This window comes from Setaria viridis, chromosome 2 (assembly GCF_005286985.2).
Source record: "Setaria viridis chromosome 2, Setaria_viridis_v4.0, whole genome shotgun sequence".
NCBI classification, from domain to species: domain Eukaryota; kingdom Viridiplantae; phylum Streptophyta; class Magnoliopsida; order Poales; family Poaceae; genus Setaria; species Setaria viridis.
In genome coordinates this window covers 452653-477512 of record NC_048264.2, presented here as the reverse complement: position 1 = coordinate 477512, position 24860 = coordinate 452653, and the positions used below count along the sequence as shown (strand labels likewise).

General features: G+C 44.3%; 4 protein-coding genes across 5 annotated transcripts; 1 reads left to right on the top strand and 3 right to left on the bottom strand.

Annotated features, from left to right (window-relative positions):
• Positions 1–2530: 2530 nt before the first annotated feature.
• Positions 2531–4934, top strand: LOC117842106 (uncharacterized). Its single transcript, XM_034722458.1, has 2 exons — positions 2531–2879; positions 3909–4934. Exons 1-2 carry the CDS (start codon positions 2575–2577, stop codon positions 4645–4647), a joined length of 1044 nt encoding a protein of 347 aa, XP_034578349.1. The 5' UTR covers positions 2531–2574; the 3' UTR covers positions 4648–4934.
• A 672-nt stretch (positions 4935–5606) lies between these two features.
• LOC117842105 (UDP-glucose 6-dehydrogenase 1) lies at positions 5607–8135 on the bottom strand. Its single transcript, XM_072292001.1, has one exon. It carries the CDS (start codon positions 7103–7105, stop codon positions 5693–5695), a length of 1413 nt encoding a protein of 470 aa, XP_072148102.1. The 5' UTR covers positions 7106–8135; the 3' UTR covers positions 5607–5692.
• Positions 8136–8282: 147 nt separating this feature from the next.
• Positions 8283–22256, bottom strand: LOC117842104 (sister chromatid cohesion protein SCC2). Of its 2 annotated transcripts, XM_034722453.2 has the most exons (28): positions 21782–22256; positions 21543–21670; positions 18460–18593; positions 18288–18393; positions 17942–18192; positions 17686–17787; positions 17483–17594; positions 16810–16903; positions 16527–16713; positions 16014–16445; positions 15321–15847; positions 15043–15250; positions 14922–14972; positions 14677–14835; positions 14435–14599; positions 13575–13874; positions 13347–13499; positions 12469–12638; positions 11446–11551; positions 11047–11208; positions 10583–10687; positions 10264–10497; positions 10054–10187; positions 9724–9975; positions 9338–9635; positions 9132–9224; positions 8919–9044; positions 8283–8825 (listed from the first exon to the last, which is right to left on the bottom strand). In XM_034722453.2, exons 1-28 carry the CDS (start codon positions 22021–22023, stop codon positions 8562–8564), a joined length of 5295 nt encoding a protein of 1764 aa, XP_034578344.1. In that variant the 5' UTR covers positions 22024–22256; the 3' UTR covers positions 8283–8561. The 2 variants fall into 2 exon arrangements, with proteins under 2 accessions (XP_034578344.1, XP_034578345.1); XM_034722454.2 differs by lacking the exon at positions 21782–22256 and having other exon boundaries at positions 18460–18601; positions 21543–21664.
• Positions 22257–22683: 427 nt separating this feature from the next.
• Positions 22684–23883, bottom strand: LOC140221764 (putative cis-zeatin O-glucosyltransferase). Its single transcript, XM_072291713.1, has 2 exons — positions 23299–23883; positions 22684–22692 (listed from the first exon to the last, which is right to left on the bottom strand). Exons 1-2 carry the CDS (start codon positions 23881–23883, stop codon positions 22684–22686), a joined length of 594 nt encoding a protein of 197 aa, XP_072147814.1.
• Positions 23884–24860: the final 977 nt, after the last annotated feature.

Here is a 24860-nt window from a genome sequence, read left to right as displayed (position 1 = left end):
GGGTCGCCATGTGCCTCACTACTCTAGCTACCTATAGCTAGCACTACACTCGCATATAAATAAACGGAGTGATATGAAATGTATTAACTATTTTCTTCAAGTAAATATATGTGTGCGTTGAAGTACCTTTTCAATGATTTAGAAATGTATGTACCTTTTCAATAATTGAGAGCAAAAAGATTCAAGTAACATTTTATTGGATCTCTCGGCTCTTATGGCATACGAGCGAGTAACGCGACCCATTAGTGTTCCGGATTCAACACACGTAGTTTTGATACCATGAAATTAAACTGGCACCCACCTTGGTAATTTAAATATGTTGGAGCCAGTTTTAAAAGTCATCGTTTGATTTTCAAACATTGTATTTCCGAACTAACCTTTTTACACAAAGCGAGCACAAAAGTCGAAGAGTATATGTATCTATATTTTATACAAATGCAACAATTTCGTGAGACTATGGAAAAAAGCCTACACATGCCAATTTCATGTTAAACACATTATTATTATTATTATTTATAGCCAAAATTTCAAAACTTTAACTAGCTTATGTCTAGAACATTAAGTATATCCAAGTTAATTATAACTAAATGCCGGGTATTGCACTGAAAAAAAATATTACAGTTACCGGCATTTAGTTATATCCAAGTTAATTATAACTAAAACTTGAACTAGCGGCGTTGGCGCTAGCTAGAAAATACTGTAAGTGTGTCAATAATTAAAATATAGCACGCCTACCTACCTGATTTTTTTTTCTACAGAGTTTCTTACTGCTGATTGTTTGCTCAGACCTAATAAAATGGAACTAACGATTGGAAAGGTAGTTATGCGTCCTAATCATTTGAATTCTCCATTCATCAATACTATATGATGTATGTACGTATTTAGTTATATACTAATATTGTACCTCATCTAGACATAGGTCAACTAAAAACAACACTTTACCTTTACTCTCAGATGCCAATCTGCCATCAACGAGCTACAGCATCTGATGGAGGAGTACTGCATGCACTGACCTAAAGTGTCCAGAAAGTTAGCTAGCTTGGTGGGTGCATGCACATATTTCTTTACACGCTAAAATAGCACTACTTGTTATCCATATGAATAAAATTCTAATTTATTGTGTCGAAATTATTCGAGCCGATAATGTTGGTTCATATTATATAGAGCGCCGCTCGATGCGGACAAAAGGGTAACTTGACATCCAAAAATCTGAGATCTATCAGTTAAATGGTCAAAATATATTTTTTATGTGCAACAAGCGATCTATGGTCTCTCAATATCGGCCATAGGTTTATGCATAGCGCTGCTAGATGATACTGATTTTGTATTTATTGAAAATATAACAGAAAAATGAAGGTTAATTAAGAGGTGTTTGTGAAGATTTCCTCAAGTTAAGATGCATTTGCAAAAATGAACCGAGGGAGTAGTCATATAAATAACATAATTAAATGAGAATGCACTCAATACATAATTATGCTTGGTTGTCCACAAATATAAAGCACAAAACCAATAACTTGATCGATTGTTGATGAATTGCATGTTGTGTGGATGATACATTATTAATTGTGACGATGATTTGAGCTGACCTGGGGGCCGGGAATGGGCCGGCACATCCTGCCCCAACTTTACCCAGACCGGAGCTCATATATGAAATCAAAGCTAGCGCCTAGTGTAGTACAAGTAGAAACAGGCCAAGGACACGATTGATCTTGATCCGGCGATCGAGTAGAAAAAAGAGTCGTCGGCACGCACATTTAAAAAAAAGCTTCCCTTTTTCAGAAACAGTGCAAAACACAGGGACGAGGGAGAATGGAAATGAGAAACGGATGCCACAAGTAGAGGGAGAATGGACAGGTGAGTCAACTCAACGGGAAATCCTCCGTTCCGTTGGGCCTAACACTTACCTAACAGTCGATTCGCTTCCGATAAACGCATGCACCTCAGCAGCTAGCTGCACTAGTACGTGTACGCCTTAATTATGAATACCGAATTAAATTAAAGATTAAAAATACTACATGTTTTAATTTGTTCGTATCATAAAATACTACTCCCTCCGTTCCAAATTATAGATCGTTTTGGCTTTTATAGATACATAGATATTATTATGCATCTAGACATAGGGTATATCTAAGTGCATAACAAAGTTTATGAATCTTATAAAGTCAAAACGACTTATAATTTGGGACGGAGGGAGTATATGGTTTTATGATAAATACTAATTATATGTTTTACTAGTACTTAAACTAGTCTAGCAAAAAACAACCAAAAAACTAGTCGATCTAGCAGCTACTATATACTGATAAAACAGCAGTTAATTAGTATGTAGCAGATGGAATAATGGGCCAGGAATTAATGGGTGCAGTAAATTAAGCAATCAAGCGGCCGGGCAATCAATCTGATGCTGCTAGTACGACTCCCCCAGTAATTATACTAACCGGCCGGGGGCTACCTTTATTTGCCTTTTGCTCCAGCTCGTCCAGTGAAATAAATACCAAGACAAGACAACCCCTCGCCAGCAAGCAAACTTCTCCCCGTCCAAAACCAAAAGAGCTAGCAGAAGAAGCCAAGCTAGCCATGGCCGGTGAAGCGGCCGGCGTCGTCGGGGCCGGCGAGTGGCCCTTCTCGGCCGACGCGTACGCCGACTCGTCGGCGATTTTCGCGGAGCTCGGGTGCTGGGCCGCCGGGCTCGACGACGGCGCCGGCGGTGAGCTGCTGCTGCCGCTGCCGCCGCCGCTGGATCCGCCGGAGGACAAGGACGACATCCTGCTGCAGCCGCCGTCGTTGTCGGAGCCGGCCGGGTCGATGGTGTCGGTGGACGGCGGCGCGTCGTCCAGCTCCACCGACGACGGGAAGCCGGCGGCAGCCGCGACGGAGGCAGCGTAAGCAAGCAGCGCTTCTTCAATTCAACTAGCATGTGTATATAATTCATATGCATGCATCACGCTCCGATCCTGTGGTGATGATGCTGCGATTTCCATCTCTCCAAACCGTAATTCTCACTTGGAATAGCTAGCCTAATTGCACATTTCGCCTCTTCCACTTTGTTATTATTTCATTAGCGCAGAATTTAATTTTCCCAGTGGCCTTCTCGATCGTGTACGTGGATCATTAATGTTGCACATTCCGGCCTCTTTCTTTAATTTCCCCGTCTTGTCCTTATTTCTCTTAAAAATAGAAATTGCGGCTAATTTTTGGATTTCTTTTAACCATCATTTGTGATTTGTTACGGTGGGCGCCTTTACTTTTGGCGTGGTACGTGGATGAATTTGAAACGGAACGGGAGGGTAGTTGGGTAAATTTGCAAGGGGGAGAGAAGGAGTTGATTATTCTGGTCGGAATGGAAGCGGACGTTGCACGGGATTCGCGGAGTACTCCCTCCCCAGTTTTGATTTTTTATTTATAGATATTATTATACACCTGAACATATGCAAAACGACCTGCAATACGGAACAGAGGGAGTACATGTCTACCATTCCATTTCTTTTTACATTTGAGCCACACACTTTTTTGTATTTTTTTACATTATATATGCACATGAATTGGCTAAACATACAAGTATATAATTCTCCACCATGAATGTAATTTTTCCATAACGTACATAATGTGCAGTGCTAGTGATAATATATGGTGACGTCGACGTGGTAAGCACATATAGCTAGGCGAAAAAAATAAAATTGCCACGTCGTGGCCTTCAATCAGCTAGCAGCTGCACGATAGATCGGCCATCATGCTGGGCGTTGCACCTCACATGCATGGAACGGAAGTAGGTCACCGACCACAGTGTCGGTACACGTACGAGTAGTAGTGTAATCTTCACTCACATGCAGTTTAATTTCTTTTTATTGAGTTGCAAAGCATTCTGCCAAAATCATCATCTGCTGCATGTTGATATGCATCTGTGCGTGCAGGAGCAAGCCGGCGCCGGCGCCGGGGAAGACGATGACGACGACCAGCAATAGCAATAATAATAAATCATCGACGGGGCAGAATAAGAAGCGTGCGCGGCAGCCGCGGTTCGCGTTCATGACCAAGAGCGACGTCGACCACCTCGAGGACGGGTACCGCTGGCGCAAGTACGGCCAGAAGGCCGTCAAGAACAGCCCATTCCCAAGGAGCTACTACCGGTGCACCAACAGCAAGTGCGCGGTGAAGAAGCGCGTCGAGCGCTCCTCCGACGACCCCTCCGTCGTCATCACCACCTACGAGGGCCAGCACTGCCACCACACCGTCACCTTCCCGCGCGCCGCCCTCGCCGCCGGACACATGGCAGCCTTCGAATTCTCCACCGCCGCCGCCGCGCACCACCACCTCTACGACCACCGCCTTCCGCCGCTGCAGCTCCCCACCGCCGCCGTTCTCAATAACAACAATGACCACCCGCTTGCCTGCAGGCCGGCGGCGTCGGCGGCCATGTCCCCTTCCTCGCTGCTGCTGCAACACTGCAACCAGGACCTGCTGGCGACACCCTGCTACGACCCTACCACTACTTTGTCATCTGCGATGACGATGCCAGCATTGGCTTCCGTCGTCGTATCAACGCCGAAGTCGTCGTCGCCGACGACGGCAGAATCGCCGGCTAGTGCTCCGGTGGCAGTTGACAATGGGCTTCTTGATGACATGGTGCCGCCGGCAATGAGGCATGGATGATTTTATAGGCTGCATGCATTCAGTAGCTGATTTCTCGGTGAATTAGTATACTACAGTTAAGCATCTGATTGGTTATACTAGTTACTTATATATTGGGCGGCAGAGATAAGAAGTAATTGTTACATATATACACATATATGTATGGTCAATCGTCGGCAGCCTTGGATAAAATATTAGTTGCACAAGGCCAGTTGCTATTTGAACAGTACTGATTGATTATGAATTCATCAGTTAAACAATGGCATAGGAATTCATATTGTCACAATAAACTTGTGTGTTTATGCTAATTCTAGTTTGTGTTAATGTAATCATAAGGAAGTGAGCTTAGCTCAACCGGTTAGAGTGGTAGGTGTGCTTGTGCACTCTAACCACCCAAGTTCAAGCCCCCTAGCTCAAATTTGGGTGTCTATTTCTTCTTCTTAAGAAAAATCGCCTAGCTCCTTCTAGGTTTATCTAATTTTTTATGTTAATGTAATCATAGCTTTGAGTCATTGATGTTGTGTTCAGGTAACTGTCCATGTTAATTTCCATTTACGTATTTTTTTTCTTCCTCGGATCTATGAAGGACGATATGTCTGGTAAAGTTGCACGCATGTACTCCCTCTGTCCTAAAATACAAGGCATCCTAGAGATTTTATGATATATTAGTAGGAGTAGCAAAAGACGCATGTACCCTGAGTTAATAGTAGTTGCAAATACAATCAATCAATTAATTATAAAAAGAATTAAATGGCAATTATCCAAATGTGCCTACAATACCTTATATTTGAGGATAAATTTTGAACGTTTGGATGCCTTATATTACAGGAGGGAGGGAGTATCATATGAATGCAATGCAACTTTGCATCTGCCTTTTCTGGAACGTTATCTTCAGTCTTGTGTGAATGGAATGTTCAGTGATCATATATTCGTACTAAATTAGTCTGGCGAATCAGAACTTTGTTACCGGAAAAGTTTTCTTAAAGAACTTTAATTTTAAGCACATCCTTTTTTTCTACTAAAATTAAAGCACATTGGTTTAGTCGGATTTTACAGCAGAAACGGTCTACGCCCCCGCCGGCAAGCCCTTGAGCCAGGGGTCCAGCGGCTTGCCGACGGAGTAGACGACGAAGCCGATCTCCCTGAGCTTCCCGACGTCCACGACGCCGCGGCTGTCGAAGACGAACGCCGGCCTCCGCATGCCGTCGAAGATCCGGCGGTAGTCGAGTGTCCTGAACTCGTCCCACTCCGTGAGCACGCAGAGCCCGTGCGCGCCCTCGGCGGCCTCGTACGCGTCCCTCGCCACGCGCACCTGCCGCTCCTTCGCCGCCGGCGCCGCCGTGTCCCTCCGTATCTGCTTCTCGCCCACAGCCGGGTCGTACACGCTGACGTGGGCCCTGTCGCCGAGCAGGCCCCTGCACACGTCGGCCGCCGGGGACTCCCTCGAGTCGGCGACGCCCTCCTTGAACGCGAACCCCAGCACGGCCACCTTCTTGCCGGCCACCGTGCCGAACATGGACGCCACCACGCGGCGCACGAACCGGCCCTTCTGGTACTCGTTCACCGCCACCACCTGCCGCCAGTACTCAGCCGCCTCGGCGAGCCCGTGGCACTCGCACGCGTACGCCAGCTGCAGCACGTCCTTCTGCAAGTTCGGCCCGCCGAACCCCACGCCGGCGTTCAGGAAGGCGCCACCGACGCGGCCGTCCCCGCCGACGGCGCGCGCGACGTCCGAGACGTCGGCGCCGATGGCCTCGCAGAGAGCGGAGATGGCGTTCACCGAGGAGACCCTCTGCGCCAGGAGCGCGTTCGCGGCGAGCTTGGAGATCTCCGCCGAGCAGAGGTCAGTGGCGACGATCCGGTCCTCGGGGACCCAGTTCGCGTACACGTCCCTCAGCGCGCGCGCGGCGGCCCTGCCGGCATCCGTGTCGGGGCCGCCGATGAGCACGCGGTCGGGGCAGAGCAGGTCGCGCACGGCGGTGCCCTCGGCGAAGAACTCCGGGTTGGAGAGGACCTGGAACGCGGCCCCGCCGCCGCCGCCGTGCGCGAGGAGGATCCGCTCCATGGCCTCGGCGGTCCTGACGGGGACGGCGGACTTCTCGACGACGATCTTGCTCCTGCCGGGGCGCGACGCTTCGGCGACGACGCGCGCCGCGCTCTCCCAGTAGGCGAGGTCGGCGGCGCGGCCGGCGCCGAGGCCGCGGGCCTTGGTGGGCGTGTTGACGGACACGAAGACGATGTCGGCGTCGGCGACGTGGCGGTCGACGTCGGCGCTGAAGGAAAGGTTGCGGCCGCGGCATTCCCTGACCACGGCGTCGAGGCCCGGCTCCAGGACCGGGAGGCGGTCGCTGTTCCAGGCGTCGATGCGCGGGCGGGAGACGTCGACGACGGCGACCTCGATGGACGGGCACTTGAGCGCCATCACGGCCATAGACGGGCCACCGACGTAGCCGGCGCCGATGCAGCAGATCTTCACCATGGTGGCCTGCCCGCCCGTGCGTGGACTTCACTTGCCTGCTGCCCTGCTGCTCACTGTGCGTCCAAAGCAAAAGGAAGATTAACACTACAGCTGAAGCAACGAGATCTCTCAGGGAGAACAAACTGAAAGTATCTCTTTAACAGTCAGTAGCATCAAGGTTTGCATCCCAAACAATGTGCATCAAGAATCAGGATCATGTTCAGGACAACGTTTCTGTACCAGTTTTGAAGAAGACCGATCTTGAAGGAGAGCAACTGAGGAAAGACTATGCAAGGAGTAGATCTTTAAATACACCATAAGAAGAATCACAAAGCACAAGATCATACCAGAAGTAGCCAGCTACTCCCTTCCCCGGATTCCATTGCAGTACCTTTAATCCTGCAATTGCTGAAGTGAAAGCAGAGAATAAAGGGACACTGTGAGCTGGTCTATCAGCAGCAGAGCAACAAAAATGCACTTTGTTAGCTTCCCAAACCACAGTTAAATTGCAAGGTTTTCAGGCTATATATGTGCCACCTCAACACGTCTAGAGATTGAAATATCAAAGATGCGATGAATTGAGTTGAAAACGTCTAGAGTTTTTGCTACTTTTACAAGACTAAAGATTGCACGTCAGAAAGACATGCTGAGATTCGAATACATCTTAGCAGAGCAGCTTCGATCCCTGCAACTCATCACGGACACGCAGTTCTCACCATTCTTGAATCTGTCAGCGTCTGATGCTCGTTGGTGCTTCTTCTGTGATGAACAGCAACTCGTCTCCTCTGCTCATGGACATGGAGCAGAGAACGCGGACACACAATTCAGCTCCCTTCCCCGGATTCCATTTGCTCAAGTGAAAGGTGAGAATAAAGGAAGAGCGTGAGCTGGTATCAGCGGCAGAACAACGAAAATGCACTTTGTTAGCTCTGAAAGGTTTCCAGGCTATGCGCCCGCCACCTCAAACACGTCTAGAGTTGAAAGAGTTTCTGCTACTTTTACAAGAATAGAGATTGCACGTCAAAACGACGTGCCCAGATTCAAATACATCCTACACAGATCACAAGCGTTGCTCCATCCACACCTGGTAACATGCTGGATTCCCAGTCCATGGAATGAGATTACAGGAACATAAACCTCAGCACATACAAATTCAACATCAGGAAACCAGAACAATTACACGCATACAGAACCTGTATTCCAAACAAAGCAAAAGGAACCATTTCATTCCCATTGAATCAGATCTTTTGACGGAGCACAACCCGTTTGTCAGTTTTGCTAAAGCCCAGCCGAAATTACAAAGAGGACAAGGGCAGAGCAAGAAAAGGAGTGCTCCAGATTAATGGCATCTAAGTAAAAAGCTATCTTCCTTTCCTTTCTGCTATGTACCTAAATAAACGACCTTAACCTACACTCCCACTAAGTCTCCTGTCAGCTCGTATAGACCTCCCTACAATGTACAAAGCACCAAGATCAGTCATACTTGGACCCTTTGCCTTGTTACACGGCCACCATTGCTTGCCTGAGCGCTGAAGTCCAGCACTCTTGGCCCCCCAGTCCAATCATCATCGTCAGTATCGTCATCATCACCACCACGGCCACCGCCACGGCCTCTTGTAACACTTGTGGCGGCTGTCCTCCTGACTCTCGACGTACTTCTTGGGGTTGGGCGCTTCCTCTGCACAGAGGGGGTGTACATACCGAAGTCCATGGAATCTTCCCGCAGCACTGTCTTGAAATCCTGAGCACCATGTCCAAAGCCACATCAGTTTTAAAGAGTATGGTATGCAAGAAATGTAACAAGGCAAATAAATGTCGAGTTCAGGATTAGTACTTGGTACACAGAAGCTACATCCTGCAGGCAGCTCGGCAGACTGATGTTATTGTTGCCAATGTTAAAAGGAACATTCTGCTTGGAGAGAGTTTCTCCAGTTTTTGGTGGTTCCTTTAGAGAAAATGCCTGTATTTCAAAACACAAACAGAACATGTGTCATGCAAATGCACCCACCATAGCAGTACTAGCCTCCAAATAAAGAGCGAGCCATACCTGACAGCGGGCATCAGTTAAACTATAAACAATTTTCAAATGTCTTTTCAATTTGAGGAGGAGTTGCAGGGCTATTGCGTCATGGCAATCCTCCTGAAAACAAAGAATAAGTTAGTGGAAAATTACAAGATCCAATAATGCAAGGATTGCAGACATCCCTTCCTCCTATATATACTGATGGACCACCCAGGACATGTATAACTAACCTGAACTTTGGCCATGTCCACATCTGATGTACTACAAGGATTGTTATTCACCCTTACAGGAATATATCCCACATTATGGTCATAATATCCTCCAGGCTCATGCATGACAACATGACTCTCTCCTGGCAATGTTGCCATACCCGCCGCATCTTGAGGCTGATCCATAGAAGTCCACCTTTTCAAATTGGCCTCAATCGCTCCTGCTCTCAAGTGAATAACTCGATTTATATCATAGATCAAATAGAGTGGTTCATCAGGGCATGTGAATGGCAGGGAGGCAAGAACTTCAGCACAGTATCTGCATTGTGGCAGTTAACTTGATAGTCAGTCAAATACCCATCAAAGAATAGAGGGTTAACAGGTGTAGTTTTACTTAAATTACTTACACAAGAAAGCTAACTGTGGAGCGATTCCGGCCATCAGGCTCAAATTTCCGAACTATTGAGTGGACAAATTTGTTTCTTGAATTTCGATTTGCACGGATAAGACGGTATATTCTAGTTATGCCAGGTTTGACAAAAGCAATTGGATTTGATTTCACGTTTGCTGCGAGTTTATGGTTGCTGACTGTGGTCTCGAAGAATATAAATGACATTTGTAGGCCATCACCTAAGCGGCTTTCAAAAAATGAAGGATACCTGCCACAATTCCAACCGATCAGAATGTTTTATTCCACGGAAAAAACACAAAAACACGAGAAGTTGGACCAGACTTACTTTTCATTCATATTCATTAGTAGATGATGAGCCAACTTTGAGTTCCCCTCCAATGGGTCCATTTCAAGTGCTATAAGGTGCGGAACACATGTAATAGGGTGAACTAAACCCTGGCGAAGTACAACTTCAACAATCTAAAAGAAGAAGAATTATTAATTTGTAGTGTAAAATAATAAGTGAACAAAGAAATATAATGCCTGTCTAATTCACCTTAAGTGCACTCTGGCGAACTTGGTCATTTGTATCCAAGCACCTTTCAAGAATAGAACTCCAATACAATTGGATAATACCACCACATATGTTGGTGTCTCCAGCACCAGCAGCAACAGGAACTTCACTTCCACCATTTATTGCAGACTGTACAGGAGGCTTCCCAGTACTCTCAGCAGTAAGTTGGCTTTCGGCATCTCGGAGATACTCATAGAGGTTTTGAAGTCCTTGAATCTGGGCAAGCAGATTAATTTATTGTTTTAATTAAAAAAATGCTACCCAGAGAAGAGAGGATGAAAGTATAAGAAAATTCAAATACCTTTAACCTATGATCAACTGCAGAAGATAGTGTTGCCTCTATGAGATTCATGATTTCTTTTTGTAGCATAAATTCAGGCTTCGCGATAAGTATGTATCCCAAAGTCTGCATGCACAGATGAAAATTAGCATCTTATAGGGAACAGTTCATATGAAAGAAATATGTAAAGCCTGAAACAACAAAATCAACAGTATGTGGACAGGTGCCTTGCTATGTATGCATAGTCATTTATGCTAGCTAGGTGCACAAGTTGCTACGGATCTCAAATAAAAGATGTCACAAGTTCTAAATCCTGCTTCTGACTAATCACCATGCATGGATGATTACTATCCTTAAATCTGGAAATTATATACAAAATTCACAAGCCACCTAGAATTACACCATAAACTTTATGAATACAACTAGGCGCCTATCACTAAGTGGATTTTTTAAATCATTAATGAATTACAAGTTGGCTCACACACCTGCAAAGCTCGAACCTTCAAGTTGAAATCATCCCTGAGAAGATATCTTCTCTGGAGCAAGTTGATAATCTTTGGGAAATCAAGCTGATTTTCAGATGTTAACATCAGTTGATAACCATACCGAAGGAGCAGTCCAAGACAAAACAGCGATCGACCCAACAGCTGAGTTCCAGAATGAATACAGTAAGCATATGAAACTTGGAGAGAGAGAGAGAAACAGTGATTTTCATGCCCAATAGATAAAGGATAAATGTACTTCTACAATTGTCCTTAGTTGCAGATAATAGAAAAATTGTAGGTTTCAGAATACAAAAACTACTTTGTGCAAACAAGTTTAATTTTCCATATTTTTTTTAAGATTGAAGCACCTATTCAATGAATCAAAAAATAGAATAATACCTGACTATCTGTATTAGTGCCAGACAGATGCTTGTAAAAAACATTAACAAGGTATTCCAGTAATCCTGGACCTCTACCAGCTGATTTGCTTAGGGAACAAAGGCACCTGTCCAAAAAAGAGGGCAAGAGAGAGAAATAAACAAGAATATTTCAGGACAAGTCTGGCAAGATGATCAGAACAAAACTCTGTGGGTTAATCGATCAATGCTTTAATTGACTGCTGCAGCTAAAACTGCATCTAGTACTCCATCCAGTCACAAATAAGTGATGTTTTGAGGGTTGCATTAAGTCAAACATTCTAAACTTTGATTGCATATTACTTTTTATGTGTCGAGTTTAGAAATTTGAAAATGATACGATTACATTTGTTTCAAAATGTAGTTTCACAGAAGTATAATTTTGTTTTATAAATACTTTGTAACAAAAAGTACTAGTCAAAGTCATGTTTTAAAGAATATGTCGGTATACAAAACATTGCTTATTTGTGACTGGAGGGAGTAACTGACAAGATCAGGCCCCCTACATATGAAGTGACAATTACTGACTGTCACTAGTTAAGGCCCCCGATATATAAATTGACGACTAACATAAAATAAGTTATCCCATTGCTAACTACAATCAAATATTTACAGATGCTCAACACCTGACATGATAGTAAATTAGCCATCACCGTATTATTTAGCTTTTAAACTTGTCTGCATTGTTGCTCATTTTAGCTTAGATAGAAATATGATCCCAAGCCTATCCCAAAAGTAACAACTTATTTGAAAAGAGAAGGAACCACTCAAACAACAAATATATGAAAGTTGCTAAGAGAGAGTTGGCTGATGCAATAACATGTTAAGTAATGCTACAGAAGCTGCCATAACAAGCATCAAGAATCAGAAAACTTCAAAAAGACATATTCCATCTATATCACAACAATAACAAACAAATGCACAAAATGAATTCCCAAATAAAGCACTTACGGAAAAAGAATGCTTGTCAAAAAATATTAAGAGTTAAGGTGAGGAATGTATTTACTTGATACATGCATGTACAACTGTCAAATAGGAATGACGAACTATCATCTGCTTCAGATCCTGCTCAAGTTCTACAACCACAGTTTGTGGTGGCTTCCTTATGAGTGGAAGAACAGCATCAATCACGAAAATTATACTTTCAAGCAACTGGGCAGCTGATTTATTGTCAATCTGTTGACATAGATGATCAGGAGCAAATGCAATTTTAGTGGTAGGGCAAAATAATGGCAGAATATGATTGATAACCATAAGATTAATGATCATGTATTCAGTTCCAAATAAGATATCTCAGATGTTTAATTGCACACATAACTATGTCAATTGCTAAGAATGTTTTTTGTTGTAGTTTGTTTGTAGCAAAACAATACTACACAAACTCACACTGCAGAAAAGTTTTACTTAATTGCATCAACAAGAATATAGCTAGTTGAGAAAATAATAAAAACTCTAGCCCTGTTGTTTTCAGTATAGTCCAGTACCAAACACAAGACACCAGAATTTTTGAACATAGAGATATAGGTTCATGTCTAAAGCGTAGCTAGCAGAGGAGCATGATGGACTGTATGATGTGGTACAAATGTTCAGAAACAGTGCACACATGGGTGTGCAGCACTGCAGCCTCAGAAAAAAAATGAAACACTTGGCTATCATAAATAAAGAAAAGAAACTGCCAATGAATAACATTACCAGGTGGGCAACTGAACTATAAACATTACCATCACCCACTTACTAAATGTAGGAACTTTACTCGAGTTAAGAGAACTTAAGGAGAATTCGATGTAGAACTTTAGAGATCAAACAGGATGATGCTAGATACACCTTATTCTGGTATAGGTGGGGATGGCAGCCACAAATTCAACTGGAGCAAACAATGCTCACCTGAATCTTAAGATATGGTTGTAGTGTCACAACAAACTTAGAAGGATCAGTCACTGGAATGCAGAGGGTGGGATCAACAATACAAAACGCTTGCAAGGCAATGATATAAGGAAGTGCATGGATTTCCATCTCATTAGCAGCTCCTTCTTCAACCTTCACAACAGAGATGTACAAGAATCAATCTCAGTTACACAGGTCCAATTACTATCAGACTCAGTCAGAAAGTACCTGCAATATTCTTTCTAACAACCGCTTGCATATCAACTCACAACGTTTCCTAAGTGATGCCACCATGGACAAGTTAATGCCTGTGGCCTTTGTTGACTGAGGGAGGAAATCAAGAGTCAAGTTACGTTTTATAATGGTAATCAAGGGTTGGTGATTGGGCATCTTCCTCAACATTTCAACAATTTGCTCAGTCTTTTTAGCAATCTCCATAGGAACTGAACTACCATCAGCAACCAAGTGCTTATGACTCCCAGTAGGTTCTTCAAACCATAGCTCATGAAATGTTTTACATACAAGATCCTACAAAAGCAATGAATATAGCTTAAATTAACTACTATGGAAATCAAAAGCAACATATTTATTGCAGGTCAGAGATGTTGAACATTCTTCTGTAATACCATAAGCCTCTATTCCTCAGTTTTACCCTTTATGGCATCAATAAGGAAACCATAATAAACAATTGATCAGACTTATTATAGTGTGCCTTCAAGATTGGTGTTATAAATTCTTTCATGTTTATGGGGATTGTCTAAATTTAGCAAAAGGAAGAGAAAAGGTGTGCACCAATTACTTCCTCTTTCCTTTTGTGCTGTAAGAAAATTTTCCTAGTGAGGATGTTTTTTATTTGGAAAAAAACAACAAGAGTTTCTCAATTAACATGCAAATATTTAACTAACTACACTATCTACATTAATGTATGAGAGCAAATATTACAGCACATACGCACTTAAGAATAACCTATTACGAAATAAAATTGGAGTAATAGACTAATAAAAGAAATAAAACAATCGCAGTCACAAATCAAATCAGATATATAATTTTTTGTCATGACACCAGTATGGTTTTTCATATCAACTCACCTGTACACTGGACTCCTCATCATTAACACGAGAAATAATCTCCACAAAGGCATGCGTTGTGTCCGTGTTTGGATTTGAAGCACAAAGATCCCTTATAATTTTAATTGCACGTTTGCGAACACTTACTCCTGTGTCCTTTATTCGCTCAGCAACTTTTTCAATATACTGCGACGGGAGGATACAAAGTGAATCATATCAATGCCCACAAATATGTCATAAGGTAACTAGATATATCTACTGACCTTCAGGCCTACATCAGGATGTGAAGCAATATGCCTTCCAACAAGTTCAAGGGCAGCTTCACGAACAGAAATAGCCGAATCGCAAAATCTCCCTTCAACAGCAGACTGTACACGTTTGTCACCCAAGACCTCAGGGTCAGCTTCAACTATACTGCTGACCTACAGAAAAGTTAAGCGATAGATACTGATGAATGGTGCCCAAATGAGAAAGATGCAAAACATAGTTATGCTACGCATATACTCACCGCACGTAAAGCCTTTGCCCTTATTACAGGAGAATTTTCTCTCAAGCTAGCCTGAAAAAACATTGGGTATTAACTCTACAGTATCTAGACTAAAATGGTGTATCAGGAAGCAACCACATACCAAAAGAAGGGCAAGAATTTTATCAAACCCCCTCGAAAATGAATTCTTCTGCCCAAGTGCCAAGCAAATTTTCTTTGCCCAATCTCTGGAAATTACCAAACCATTGCCAGAATCACGCAGAATCTCCTTAGATTTTAATCTAGCTAGATAGTAGATAATCTTCTCTTGAGAATGTGGGTCATCTTTGTTCCAGATACATAGATAGAACCTGCATACAAAATGGGTATCAATCTCCAAAGACATTTGCACAAAGAAGACAAAGATTCCACACAACATACCATCGAGTAAACAGGTTCCCATCATCTTGTGGACCAGCTTCCTGAAGATAACTCAGTAGTATTTGTTGCACAATATCCAATGCTGGCACCTCAGATGGTGCGGCAGATTTCTTACTAACCGAGGCAGCAGTTCTTTTGCCATTCTCTTTAGTTTGTAACTGGCAATACGACTGTAACACACTGAGTTGTTGTTTGCAAAAACATAAGGGACAGACACTATCATGCTGTAAGTTATCCTGACTGCTAGCCCCCATACAATCTGAATGGAAACATCTTCCACATACATCACAGGCTATATTTATACCTCTTCCACCAAGACAAACACAACATTTGTTTTTCAAAATTTTCGAGCCATCACTACCTGCATCAGTGAGCTCTTGCAATATCCAAAGCTTCTCCTCACTACAGGTGACAGAATCACGCTTCAACCTTGATGCGATACCACCAAGAAGGTCAATAGCAAAGCACCGAGCATTAGTGTCCTTAGATTTTAATCCAGCATTTTGAAGCAGCAATACACAGAGAACCTGTACATAAATCAAATGGCAGTTAAGGGCAATGCAAAATACATAACAAAGTTGTGGACTGTGATTAAAAAAGTGATGTATTAAGTTTCAAGAATTAGTAGTAATGCTGGCTCATGCCTACATTTATGATCTCAGATTTAGCAACGGCACTGCTGAGAAAAGTTACCTCAAGAACAGAAGCAGCAGCTGGATACTCCGGCAAGTTAAGTATCGTTAGCAAATCCTGAACAAGATTATCTATTATTCCTTTGGCTTCTGACATATCTTGAGATTTAGCAGCAGTAAAACGTTGAAGGACACTAGTCCAGAAAAGGCAACAAGCCTCTGTTGCTGCTTCATGGCATTTAATTGGATAACTAGCATCAACTGGGGCATCAATAATAGTGCTCCAATCAACTGTTCCCTTTAAGCTATCGGGAACAATTGCACTAAACTGAACCAGGTGAACTAACAGTGCTGTTATCATCTGGATTTGCTTTTGTTCTTCATCTGCCAGATGGTAGGTTCTAACAGCATTTCTTGAAAACTGCAACTTACGAAGAAGGACAATTGTTTCATCAACCAGGTAATTCCTGTGTTGTGTGTATGATGAAAAAACCTGTGCAAGGATTTGAAAATGAGCAAATTCTTCGAGATATGAATGTGCAGAAAAAGATTGAGCAAGTAGGGAGAAAATTACCGTGCCAATAACCCCAATCGCTTTCAATTGTAATAGCTGCATATTGTCCACCAAGAATGTAGTAAAGCAGGTTTTTGCTAACTGCAGAATACAACTATCTGATAAGCGCACCGTTGTGAGCAGTTCCTTGAGAAAGCCCAATACCAAGCATAGTTTCTGGACAGCAGAGTAAACAGAAGCAGAAACTCTGACACGGAAAAGAAAAATGAACTCTATTAGCGCCTTGTAATACCCCATTACGAACTAGAAAAAGGAAAACATTTGAAGTGCATTGATCATGTACCTGTTTGAAGAAGATTTTCTCGCAGTTAGATTAGTAGTGGTACGTCTCTTTTTGCTAACTGGTCCATTTTCCATATCCTCTTCATCATCATCTCCTAGATTTGACCAAAACAGAAAGATACAAATGTGAAGAATTTGTGATGTATAAGTTGATCCCAAAAGGCAAGTTTAGTGATCACGAGCTATCACCGTAGCTAGAGATTGCACAAAGATTGGTTGGGTTCAGACATAATGAAATTAAGCAACATTAGACAATCTTGTCAAGGAAATGCTGTAGTACAGAAGGCATAGCAAACACAGAATCGTATATAACCAACTTAAAGAGGAATGTGGCTGCACGATCATGAAAAAACAAAGACAGAAATATCAGTTAAGCGCTGCACGGCGAGTGTACAATTCACGAAGAGGCCGAACTGTGGTGCATGGCTGGTGCGAAAGGCATAGCAGAGCTTAAGCATGGATCCTAGTCTATGATTCAGCTGCCAGATTGGCGGTGCGCATGTTTGTGTGTTTCAATTGTTTTTTTGTGTGCATGTGTGTGCTGGCAGGTGGCTACATCTACCCATGTACTTGGGGTTTCCTTTTGTTATACTCAGTTATTGCAATAATGCAGCTCTCCTGCATATATTCAAGAAATATTAAAAAAGAAATGTCAGCGTGAACTTTGATATTACCGTCATTTGCAACATTTTCAGCTGGTTTGTGGATAGCTCGGAAGGTTGGGTTACTTGCTGCCATACAGTCAGTGATCTGACGCCTTGAGAAATCAATAATTCGCTCAATAAGCTGTTTTACGGGGGCAAAAAAGGAAAGTGTAAGCAACCATGACAATACCATTTCACAACAGGATGGAAAAAAGAACTCAGCATGTGCATACTTCTTCTCGATACAGTTGCTTTGGCATGTCATGGTGGGTCATAATTGCTAACGCTGCATGAACGGACTCCAAAGCCGAGAAAACCATAGGTTCAGCATCAGGCTGAAGATACCCAAGCACTTGTTAGTTGCTCAGCTATAATATGCAACAACTTTACTCAATGATTTCTAAAACAGAAAAAAATAAATAAAAGATTATGCAAATTTGAATTAAAAATGCCAAATACTAGGAACATCGGATATGGTAAGTAACTCACATTTTCCTTCTCATCTATTGACAAACCTTGAGAACATCGGATCTGACGGTCTATAACATGTAATAACCTTGTAACTGTATCCATAGGAACCTCATGCAATATCCTTTTGGATCGAACAGATGTAATTTCATTGACAAGAACCTTAACATCATTAAGTGGTATTGACAACCAATCACCGCCATCTGCATCATCAGGAATTTCGACTCTTCCACAGAAATCCTCCACCATCTCACAGAAGTTGGCGATAACTTCTAAAGAGCATAATTATAACCAGAGTCAGCTGAATTTTTAAAATTTTAAAAGGAAAGATACATGGGGCAGGATATACAAATCAATAGAAACAAACCTTGACTATTAGGAATGCTGGGGCCAGAACTTGAAACAGAATTGCCATTTTCTTTCTTTCTAACTTTTGGCTTCTTTGAAGCAACTGAATCTGGCGTTAGTTCATTCTATAAAAGGAAATCTCTTAGCACAAGGAACTGATATCAATAAGAAACTGATGGTATCTAACTTACACGAAGATGCTCTCTGCGTGAGTTGATGTCATCCAGAGGAAATACAGGTTCCTTCCGTGCTTTGTTCATATTAGACGTAAGATACTCAAAATGCATCTCACTTTGATTTTGATATTCTGGGCCTTCATGTGGACCTGAAAAGCTTGACCAAAGTAACAAAAAAATTACACTTTGCAAGATAAAAAGTGCTACAATCAAAAGCATTTACAAATCCGTGAAAATGCTTTGCTAACATGAAATAGAAGTATTGAATTAGCACACTGCCACGATGGTTTTGGGTATGACAGGTTAACATGATACAAAAAAGAGACCACGAATAAATAATAAGTCCGCACAGTATTGCTAAGATGAGCTGCCAAATGGAACAAATTTCTGCATTAACACTTCAAATCTGTAGAGCGAATTGAATAAGTTACAAACATTTCATATATATCTGAATATTATTTCCCGAAAAAATATAGACCTCAAACAAAAAAACAAGTAATGAAAACATCACACACATTTCATATTGCATACATATTAATGAATGCACCCACAAACTACAAGGTTACAACTGACCCGTTTCCAAACTCCCTACCACTAGTGCCAGTTATGTTCCCATAAACAGCATGCATGTCATGCAGTACAGCCAATGGTTTGTATAAGGGAAATTAACAGTTCCAGATGACTGTTGGTACTATACAATTTACATTCGCGGGTGCAGAAATAGAAGGAACGCGGTTGTTTTAAAATAGGAAGTGTTAGATTAAGGGAAAGTAGCAATTTAGACCTTCTAATTTCTCTAATGATTAGCTTGGACCCACTAATCTATCTAGCTCGAGTTGGTCTCTTCATGTGCAATTTGTTGCATATTTATGATCCAATAAAGTCATGGCTGGGGTCAAGGGTTTGCTGGTGCTAGATTCAGCTGGAGCTTAGCGTAGTCTGTCACAGAAGTAACAATTATGTAAAAGGCATGAATGTAAACAGTGAGGACAACTTGTAGCACAAACTCTATTCTCCTTCTTGATGCGATGGCATGCAGTTCCCCTGCGTGTTTGATAAAAAAAAAAATGATCCAATAGACAGGATGTTCACAAGGCATGTTTCTGACAGCTAAGCCAATGGTTTGAGAATTGGGACAGGGAGTAGTGAGATAAAAAGGGACTTGTCGATGTTCCGGTTTCCATTCGATTATCATAGGGTGGAGCTCATCCAGAGAAAATTAGCATATGCTTAGGCACCAATAGGAGTAAAAGTGTAAAACCATACAAGCATCCAAGATTTGAGAAACAAATATGCCGAGACAGATCAAAAGAACTGCTGAAGGAAGAGGCCCAGTAGTCGGGTGACAGAGGTGTAAGGTTGGTGCAACAAATTTGAAGCAAGAAAAAAAATGAGCTTGGTGCAACATAATAATTTGGGCAAAATTTGCTCTGACTTGGCCTAAGCCTTAATCTGAGCCACTGTACAAGCCATCGAACAAGGTGTTGGTATCAACCACCATTTGAAGTTTTGATCTGCTTCAAAACAGTCAAATGTTGCCAGAAAAAGTGGATGGATGTAGCCTTGGGCCATGTCACAAGTCTACCAGCCCCTCGTCACCCTCCAAAAAAGAAAGAATGTATCAGGTAGCCCAGCATAGCATGTAACGCCTTGAGTTGCACACCTAAGCCAGCTCCGGCCCCTGATTGTGAGTAATAAATGGACTAACATGACGAAACAGCAAAGAACCTTTGATCAAAGTAGGGGGACCAAATGTCTCGATAAAATTAAATAAATCTCATTTAGCTCATGAGAAATAAAATCTCCCATATTCTACATAGCAGGTCGAGTACATTTTCCGATGCATGGCCTTAATGCTATATATAGGTGGCAAGCGCACCGAACGGACAAAAGTAAGTACTAAAATTACCAAAAACACCAAATAACAAAAAAAAAGGAACTACGTGGAATTCGATTAGTACAATTTGGGGAAAAAATTTAAGCACCAAAGTTAGCAAAAGCACCAAATAACAAAAAAGGAACTACGTGGAATTGATTAGTAAGACTTGGGAAAATGTAACCACCTCATTCTGAACAAGTCCAGGACAATAAGAGGTGGTTGAGTGCCGTGTGGGGTGGCGGCCTTGGTTGGCATGCCAGTAAACTGAGAAGGGACTCGCAGCTTGATTAGCAACTGAATCCTGTTTCTCTGATCCCACCAAGTAAGGCACCAGAGTCTATGTCGGAATCATGCATGCCATATCCACAGGATGTCCAGGTCATTACTGAACTATTGACGGACACGCATTTAGGTTGTTGACAATGCACACAGGGTGGAATGCACAAGTGCTCACACAGCTGTGCATATAAATGCTCACTGTTCTACTGTACGTCATATCTATTAATGGCCAAGTCCTCCATACCAGTGTATGGAGCTAGAAGCATTTCAGCGCTACTATACAGATGACCATAAACAAAAAGGCACAGGAGCATTAAGTAATGTAAGCACCACCCATCATGAATCAAACGGCATCACGGGGTTGACACAGGTTCAAATGACAGTTACAGTTACTTAGGGGCACTCAGTCCGTGAAGAGGCGTTACGTGGCGCACAGGCATCCCGAAATGGTAACGAAATATGAATTCTGCCAGCTGGCTATCAGCATGGACTAGGGCAAAAAGGACTGAGGTGTCTACGCATAACTGCTGCCCACACCAAAACCCAAACGATGCACCGCAACCGCTTAGTTCAATGGACATGCATAGGAATAGCATATGAATTTTCTAGCAGACTCAAAGCAAGTTAACCTTTATCAGAGCAGCAAGTCAAAACATGCACTGAACCATCACGAAGACAGTGCTAAACAACATCACAATACACACAGGAGCTTAAGAAATGTTCAGTCCAAGGCAGGCCATCTCTCTCAGAGTACTGTTCGCAGAGGTAAGCATCCCACAGTTGAAGCTGGTGAGCTTGCTAGTAGTACATACAGCAGCAGCAGCAGAAGCTGGGAGGTAGAGAGACTACAATGTTGACTCCAATGGGCAGTTCTAGGTGCCTAGCTAAGCTGTACGGGAGTGAGACTGACTGAGGAAGGCTCAATCTGCAGAGCGTTTACCTTGCGAAGACGGCGGGGGCGCAGGGGCCTTGACCTTGAAGGCGTCGGGGTTGTGCTTGAGCACCTCCATCCAGAGCCAGGAGCACTGGCTGGGGTCGACGTCGATGTTGTCGGCCTCCGTGAAGCCCCTGCAGGCAGAAGAGCGCACCCAGTGAAGTTAATTCTAAGCCCGCGGGGAAGGGAGCGAGCGGAGTGAAGGAAGCCGAGGACGGAAGGGGTGGGACGGGAAAGGGGCTCACAGGTGGGAGACGTCGGTCTCGGCGAGGATGCGGGCGATGTTTGCTGCCTGCATGATCATGTCGGGGCGGTCGGGCGCGGCGAGGGGCTCGTCGTCGCGGAGGTCGTCGAAGCCGAGCGCGGGCGGGAGGGTGGGGAGCGGCAGCGCGGGCGCGATCTCGGAGTGGACGGTGTTGGGCAGGCGGCACGCCCGCTCGAAGCCGGCCCGGGCCCCGCCGCCGGCGCCGGCGGCGCCGGGGTCCATGGGCGCCGTGGGCGGGCGAAACGAAACCCTAGATGCGGCGGGAGGGGAGCGGGGGGGAGGAATTCGCTCGTTGGGGGAGAGGAGGGGGATTGGTTTCGCTCGATTTGGTTTGATTTGAGTTTCAATTTGAAGGGGAGGGAGGTGGGGGATGAATGGGGAATGCTTAGCGAAGCAATTTATTATTTACTGCTGCCGCTGGCTGCTGAGTTGTAAATTTTTTGGCCGGAGGAACACACACGAATCGTGCGAGGGAAGGAGGACGACGACGGCAAGCAGTAGTGGACTGGTGGTGAAGTGGGTTGGTTACCGAGCCAAGCCTCAACCAACGCAATTTGAAAAGGCTTTTGGGTGCGCCGATTTGCGCGCGTTGGGCTCCCTCTGCTGGGCTGGGTTGGTTGGGATGGCATGGGCCTGGTGGGCTGATTCTTTTTTCTTTTTTCAAAAAACAAGCATACAGAGTGCCCTCAAACCAAACAAAAAGAAAAAAAAAAGAAACTAAACATACAGAGGGATAATTCGAACATGCAGAAAGAAAAACGCAAATATGCACCACCATCGTCCTGCGACACGACCACTCGTGTACATCAAAAAGTAATAGAAACATGTACACGTAGCAAACACTATCATACGAGCACGTGCAGAAGTTCATGAAAATTATGGTTATTTTGTCTAGTTGAAAATGACAAGTTAGTGTAAGGTTTTGTAGTTTAGGGCCCTATTTGGCACAACTCCACTCCTAAACTCTAGCAACTCCATCAAAAAATTCAGCCAAACACCCCAACTCCAAAACTCCATGGAGTTGCCAACTCCATGGAACTGTAGTGCAAATGGAGGTGGAGTTTTGGAGCACCTCTTTTGCTGCTCCAGAAACCACTCTTTTGAACCTCCTCGTGGAGTTGGTGGATAATTACCCACCAATGCCACTGGTTACATAGAAAAAACGGTTCGTTCTATTTTCCTCCGATACTCCACGCACTTGTCTCCACCGTGCCTTGGCCGCCCGTCGCTCCCGCCGCCGGCCGCCCCCTGTGCCGCCCGTCGCTCCCGCCGCCGGCCGCCGTGGCCCCTCCGTCCCGCGCCTTGGAGCCCCGCCGCCGGCCGCCCCCAGCGCCGCCCGTCGCTCCCGCCGCCCGTCGCCGTGGTCCCTCCGTCCCGCGCCTTGGAGCGCCGCCGCCCGCCCTAGCCTCGCCGCCGGCCACACCCCCCGCCGCCCGCCCGAGCCCCGCCGCCGGCCGCACCCACCGCCGTCGCCCCGAGCCCCGCCGCCGGTCGCACCCCCCGTCGTCGAGCCCGCGCGCGCAGGAGCCGCTGCCCGGCGTCCGTCCACGCGGCGTCGTAGGACGCGGACACGCACTGCAGGCAGTACGCCTCGGCGTTGGGGAATATCCGCGCCGCCTCGGGCGCGGCGAAGGAGCTGAGGCGGTCGTACAGGACGACGACGCGGCGGGAGCGCGTGGAGAGGCTCGTGAGGAGGCTGGCGACCGGGCCGCGCGCGCCCGCGACGAAGGCGTCGCACATGGGGATGAGGTGGGACGGGAACGGTGAGGGCGCGGCCGGGTCCGGCGGCGGGGAGGCGTACGCGGGGACGGGGACCTCGAGCTCGTGGAAGCGGATGCGGCGGAGGGCGTCGTCGCCCCAGCCGTGCACGCGCGCGCGCGCCTGGCGGACGTGCGCCCCCGGCGCCGCGTAGTGCACGGGGAGCCCCCGCGACGCGAGCTGCAGCGACAGGTGCAGCATCCCGTTGAGGTGGCCCTGCGCCGGGAACGGCACCGCTACGACGGCAACGGATTCCATGGAGGTCTCAGGCTTGGGCGGCAGAGCTTGATGTTGTAGCGTACAGTAGTTGGCCTCCGGCTCCATGTACTAGTGGGGATAGAGAGGATGACAAGTGAGGTCTGAATTGGGGGCAACAATGGCAATCCACACTGAAATCGATCTTTTTTGGAGTTGAGAGTACCCATCTAGCCAAACACCCCATTTTTGTTCTGGAGTTCTAGAGTGGAGCTGGCTCCACCTGGAGTTCTGGAGTGGAGCAGCTCTACTCGGAGTTGGAGCCATGCCAAACAGGGCCTAGATATCACAAATGACCATATTTTTTTCATGAATCGTGATGATCCGTAGCAGGGATGTTAAAATCACGATCCTAGCTAGTGTAGGATGGTCATCAACGAGATTCAAATTGTGCCACGAGTCGTATCCAAAGTTTTTTTTTCCCGGCACAATTGAAATTACATTGTTTCGTTATCCTACCCCTTAATCAAAAGTTTGAAAAGAAAATATAAGGTACTGAGTAGTTTAGATATAAAGGTATTAAAGTTTGGAGAATGAACATTATTTGATTGTTTATTTAATTTATTTCATTGTATAAGTGACTTGTACTGTCATGATTCTTAAAATTCTTATTCTAGATATATTCAAATATAAGGTACCAATCAGTTTAGATATAAAGTTATTGAGTTTCGGAGAATGAACATTATTTCATTGCTTATATAATTTATTTCATAGTATAAACGATTTCGTAATGTCATGATTCTTAAAGTTCTTATTCTAGAGGTGTTCAATAATATGGAATCAACATTTTGATTCTATATACTCTTAAGAATTAGATATATTTTATCAACCAAATTTGGTTCAAAACGACTAAACAAAGAATGATTATACCTATCTCGAAATACATACACGGAAAAGTTGTAAAAGGTATATTTATATGCATGTGTTGTAGAATTGGTTATAATCTTAGATTATCCTAGCTACCTTAGCATCTCCAATTTTGTTTGAGAGTCACAATTTTTTATAACCTTGATCCATAGGAACCTACTAGCTATCAGTGCCACAAA

Bases quoted from the DNA above. Each gene is read 5' to 3' on its own strand.
- LOC117842106 (XM_034722458.1), top strand. From the start codon at position 2,575: ATGGCCGGTGAAGCGGCCGGCGTCGTCGGGGCCGGCGAGTGGCCCTTC. The intron at 2,880-3,908 runs GTAAGCAAGCAG...CTGTGCGTGCAG, and splicing joins GCAGCCGCGACGGAGGCAGC to GAGCAAGCCGGCGCCGGCGC.
- LOC117842105 (XM_072292001.1), bottom strand. From the start codon at position 7,105: ATGGTGAAGATCTGCTGCATCGGCGCCGGCTACGTCGGTGGCCCGTCT.
- LOC117842104 (XM_034722453.2), bottom strand. From the start codon at position 22,023: ATGGACCCCGGCGCCGCCGGCGCCGGCGGCGGGGCCCGGGCCGGCTTC. The intron at 18,594-21,542 runs GTAAACGCTCTG...CAAGCTTTTCAG, and splicing joins GCCCCCGCCGTCTTCGCAAG to GTCCACATGAAGGCCCAGAA. The intron at 13,875-14,434 runs GTGAGTTGATAT...TTGCTTTTGTAG, and splicing joins ATGAGGAGTCCAGTGTACAG to GATCTTGTATGTAAAACATT.
- LOC140221764 (XM_072291713.1), bottom strand. From the start codon at position 23,883: ATGGAGCCGGAGGCCAACTACTGTACGCTACAACATCAAGCTCTGCCG.